The sequence below is a fragment of the Primulina eburnea genome, chromosome 11 (genome assembly GCF_022965805.1).
Source record: "Primulina eburnea isolate SZY01 chromosome 11, ASM2296580v1, whole genome shotgun sequence".
NCBI lineage: Eukaryota > Viridiplantae > Streptophyta > Magnoliopsida > Lamiales > Gesneriaceae > Primulina > Primulina eburnea.
This window is the reverse complement of record NC_133111.1, coordinates 19969112-19974145: the sequence shown is the minus strand read 5'-3', so window position 1 is coordinate 19974145 and position 5034 is coordinate 19969112. Positions and strand designations below refer to the sequence as shown.

The 5034-nt window shown below is 38.1% G+C and overlaps 1 protein-coding gene across 1 annotated transcript; it reads right to left on the bottom strand.

The window, feature by feature from the left end:
• Window positions 1–309: 309 nt before the first annotated feature.
• Window positions 310–1791, bottom strand: LOC140805454 (uncharacterized). The gene has a single exon (XM_073161725.1). It carries the CDS (start codon window positions 1789–1791, stop codon window positions 310–312), a length of 1482 nt encoding a protein of 493 aa, XP_073017826.1.
• Window positions 1792–5034: the final 3243 nt, after the last annotated feature.

Here is a 5034-nt window from a genome sequence, read left to right as displayed (position 1 = left end):
ATCTTTCTTTTTCACAAATAACACCGGGGCTCCCCAAGGTGATGTGCTGGGTTGTATGTATTTTCTGTCAACAAGCTCTTGTAATTGGATCTTCAATTCTTTTAATTCTGCAGGTGCCATTCGGTATGGGGTCTTGGACTTGGGCATAGCTCCGGATGATAGCTCGATGGAGAACTCAACCTCTCTTTGCGGGGGCAAGGAATTTATTTCTTCCGGAAAAACTTCGGGAAAGTTGTGAACAACAGAGATTTCAGATACCTTAAGTTGATCATGTGGCTTGTTGATTAAATATGCTAGAAATCCTTTCCCTCATTTTTTAATTATAGTCTGGGCTTCTTTGGCAGATATTGATGTTATGGGGAAAGACTCCTCCTTGTGGTTTCCAAATTTTCTGTTTCCCAAATTTGAGAGTTTTACCTTTTTGGAGTAACAATCTAATTGTGCCTGATGTCTAAACAACCAATCCATCCCTAATATGACATCATAACCTTGAATAGGGAGCTCAATTAAATCGGCCATATATGTTTCCCCATCAATTTCTAGAGGACAATCTTTGTAAAGAACTTCACTAAGTAACTTATCTCCCATTGGTGAACTAACTTCCAGGATATATGGTAGCTTTACAGATGGTGTCTCTAGATGGTGAACAAAAGTGCTAGAAACAAAGGAGTGTGTCGCTCCAGGATCAAATAAAACTTTTCCAGTTTTTGAAAGAAGAAGAATTGTACCTTCAACTACAGCAGTGGGATCGATATCGTCTTCATTTCCTGTGAGGGCAAAAACTCTGGCTGGAATCTTCCGTTTTTGAGCAGTTGGAGCTGGTAAGGGCCGAGATTTTTGTGGACATTCTTGAATACGGTGTTGATCGCTTCCACAAACCAAGCATTTCCCATTCTTTCTCCAGCATTTGTCTTCGTTGTGATTAGCTAACCCACAGTATCCACATCTTTGCTTGTTAGTTCCTCCTTGAAAATTTTGTTTTGATGGTCCTTCTTTCTTGCCTTGCTGAATCTCGTTTCCATATCTCCTCTTCTTTTGGTTATTTTCAGGGAAATTGGGGTTACGCGATCTTTTTTCTTCTTCTTCTCTCTTAAGGAGTGTTTTGATTTCCGATTCCACTCGTAGAGCCTGGTTGACTGCGATATTATAATCGGTTACTTCAGAGGATAGCGTTGACCAACGGATCTCTAATTTTAACCCTTCAACGAACTTTCTCGTCTTCCTTGGCTCGTCTTCCATGAATTGAGGGGCATAGTGGATTAAGCGGTGAAACTCAGCCTCGTACTGAGCTACTGTCATAGATCCTTGAACCAGGTCCATAAACTCCCTTTCTCGAGCGTTTCGTACAACTTGGGTAATATATTTTCCTTCGAATTCTTTTGTGAAGTTCTCCCATGTTCTGGGGGTATTGTTTCGGTTCCATTGATGATCTGTGACTCTCCACCAATTGTATGCAGCATCCTCGAATTGGTAGGTAGATAGATTTATTTTTTGTTCATCAGAGAAGTTATGAACGGAAAATATCTTTTTGATCTTGGTCAGCCAAGACTCAGCTTGGGTTGCATCTGGGGTCCCTTGGAACCTTGGAGGATTGAATCGAAGGAAATGTTCAAAGGTCCGATCGCCCGTATCCTGGTTCCTTGGTGGATTCTGGAAATACTGAAAGAATTGTTGCATCATTTCGAGTATATGGTGAGGATTAGGTTCTTCTTGTGGTATGCGCTCCTCTCTACGCTGATGATTTTGCTCTTCTTGGCTCCTTGCTTGGTTGCTTCCATTCGAAGATGCCATGAAGTTGCTATAGTAGGAATTTTCTTTCATAAATAAGAATTTGTGCCATAACAGTTTAAGCTAATCAATAACACATACCATGATATAATTATCATACCACAAAAGCAGTCATCATATATAGAGAAAATCGATAACTACTAAAGAGTTTACCATCCAGTCAGAAAAGCTATCACGTCAAGTAATTTTCTAGACCTACCGATATGAGATATCATTAATTGATAAAAACAAAAGGTGATGATTTTTTTTTCCTCATGAAAACAATACAACTAATAATCAAAGTCTAGGACAACTCCTCCGTGGTAACAGTCGACTCGGCGACGGATGCAACCTCATCATCTGATATCTCGATGATAACCTCATCAGCAATATCTCCAAGCAAAGGTAAAGGGTCCTCTCCCAAAAATGGTCCTAGCTGCACTATCAATGGCGGCTCCTCAGGAAACTCCTCCGGGTCAGACTCGTACTCGAGGTCTGTAAGCCACCCATCCTCCTCTAAAGCTGGTGGTAATGGGGTTAACTCGGGCTCCTGAAGTGGAAGAACTGGTGGATCAGAAAGAGGAACAACTGGTGGGTCAGCAAATGGAATGACTGGTGGATCAACTGGTGGGGCGACTGGTGGATCAACAGCTAGGTGCTCGGTAGGAATGTTGCTAGGTCCTGCTCCATCTCGAAGGCTGGTAATACTTGCTAACACTGGCTCTAACCCATAAATGGCATAGTCGAACATAGTACGAACCTGAGTAAGAATATAGTCAAAATGAATCTCAGAGTAATACTCTGCTCTCTGCAGGGCTCTCACCTCTCGATCAACAAACCCGTGTAACTCAGACAGGCTCAAGATCATCCTATCTCTCTCATACACCGCTCGACCTATGTCACCCCTATAGGGTGGAATCTGTCTCATCAGTGCATCCTCCAAGGGAGTGGGATAATACTCCGTAATCCCCATAGCATCAATGTGCCATCTATAAATAGCTAACTGGTTCCTCATGTCTTGATTCTCTCGAGTTAAACGATAAATCTCCTCTTCAAAAAAGACTCGATCAGTCGCCCTAGCGGCTCTCACTCTATCACGATCCTCAGCAATCTGAAGAGTAACATGGTCGGGATAATACGATAAACCTCGATCTCCAGGTGTGAACGTCAAGGTCGGGGAATCTGTACGGACATAAATAGTGTTTAAATGATCTCCTTGGCTACTGGTAGAGTCGGACATCCTGTGATAAATTAATAAATTTATGGAAACAATAATTAGTGATGAGCATATATTAAAAGAATTATAATTAATTTTTTTTTTTTTTAAACATTTCTAGGTAACCTATCCTAGCCTGATGCGGCTCTGATACCACCTCTGTGGCACCCTATCTTGAAACTAGACCTCAAGGAATGCCACACTCCCTAATAATACCTCATAAGAGATTTATGTCTCTTTAGAAGTATCACAGGCAGTAATAAGAACTATCAAAGAACTTTATTAGCGGAAGCGAGACGTAAAATACTAGTAAATTACGATAAAGTTTTACATGTCCAAACAACATAGATGGTAATAGTGATAATGACAAACATTTCAAACAAACTGACTCATAGACTAAATGACTTATTATGCTTTCCAGCAATTTATTCCAGACAACAACTGGCGGATCATACATCGACATTTCTTTCTTTATCCAAATCCTGGTTACCTGGCTCTGGAAATTACAATAGATAAAGAAAAATAGAGAGGTTAAGTCTTTAAGGACTTAGTGAGAATTAAATGAAGGTAAATATGATACTCAAATTTGAAAGAACGATACAATAGACAAAAGAATCAACATTCGGTTATATGAATACACCAAAATAATGGTAGTAAAGAATAACGAGCCAAGTGAACTAATATACCCGGACCAAAGTCACGTTGTTCAATGGACTCAATCTCCAGACCAAAGTCCGTTGTCCAAGGCTCTGTTTTGGTCAATCACCTTATCATTCAGTCATTCATTCATTTATTCGATGATTAACCAAAACCTCATTCAGTAGAAGCTTGATAAGAATCACATTTAGTATGATGATATTACACTGAGAATGTTACAATGAAGCATTCACTCATTTCAGAAAGGTAGTACCGTCATGAATAAGGAGTCAGTAAGATAAAAAAAAAAGGACATTCAGAATGGGACATATTTCATATGCATCAACGCGATTCAAAGATACAAAATTTATGCATATGCGTAAGAAATCAATAATCAGAGTGAATATCGTTAAAGAATATAAATCATATCATAATTTCCAGGCCAAATGCCAAAGGCTATATAGGAAGAACGATAAAGAATTTCCTCACCTTGAGACTTACTATAGATGAGAGGGAGAGTTCCAAGTTCAAGTCAATCCTATTGACCAATGTGATTATCATTAGTATAGTAAACACTTTTGGATATAGATTATCCCTAAATAATAAAGAATCTAACTTTATAAAATTTATTTATTGACTAAAAGTTCATAAAAATTATTTTATTTATTTATTTAATTATTTTCTAATAGTCAAAACTATCTTTAAAATTTACAATAATTAATATTTGACTCCAAAAATTAAAATATTTCCTATAACAACTCTAAATATAATAATAACTGAAAAATTCAAAATAGGCGATATTTGAAATTATTTTATCATTAATCGATATATATAACATTTAATATATAACTCACAAAAATCATAATAATTAACTTGTGAGTCGAAAAATTATAAAACTTCATAGCTACTTCTAATGATATATTTTTCAAGTATTGAAAGCTATGAACATTTATACAAAGGTTTATATGATCATATAGATAGTATATCATATCCGAAAATCATAGTATTTCCCTTTAAAAATTCACAGTAAATGCAATACTCATCCAAAAATTACGAAACTTGTACAGTAGCCTAGAATCATACAGATCATGCTTCGAAAAATATAATTTTCGTTTTTCGCCGGCGCGTGGGGTACACGCGCCGGTTCCGGCGGCGCGTGGCCGTCTTCCGGCCACCACGCGCGGCCACCCTTTTTCCAGAAGACGTAAAATTTGATTTCCTACAACTCTTATGTTATAAGTTTTCTGAAATTCTTAGCCGAAACGTGCCAGAAAAGGAAAAACTAGTAAAACTCACACCCCGACTTCGGCTGCCGGAACACACTATTTCCGAGGCCGATTCCTGGAAACCAAAGACATGAATGAGAAGTATGACATGCAATGAACAACTTTTGTATTTAAACTAAGGTGAAATAT

Bases quoted from the DNA above. Each gene is read 5' to 3' on its own strand.
- LOC140805454 (XM_073161725.1), bottom strand. From the start codon at position 1,791: ATGGCATCTTCGAATGGAAGCAACCAAGCAAGGAGCCAAGAAGAGCAA.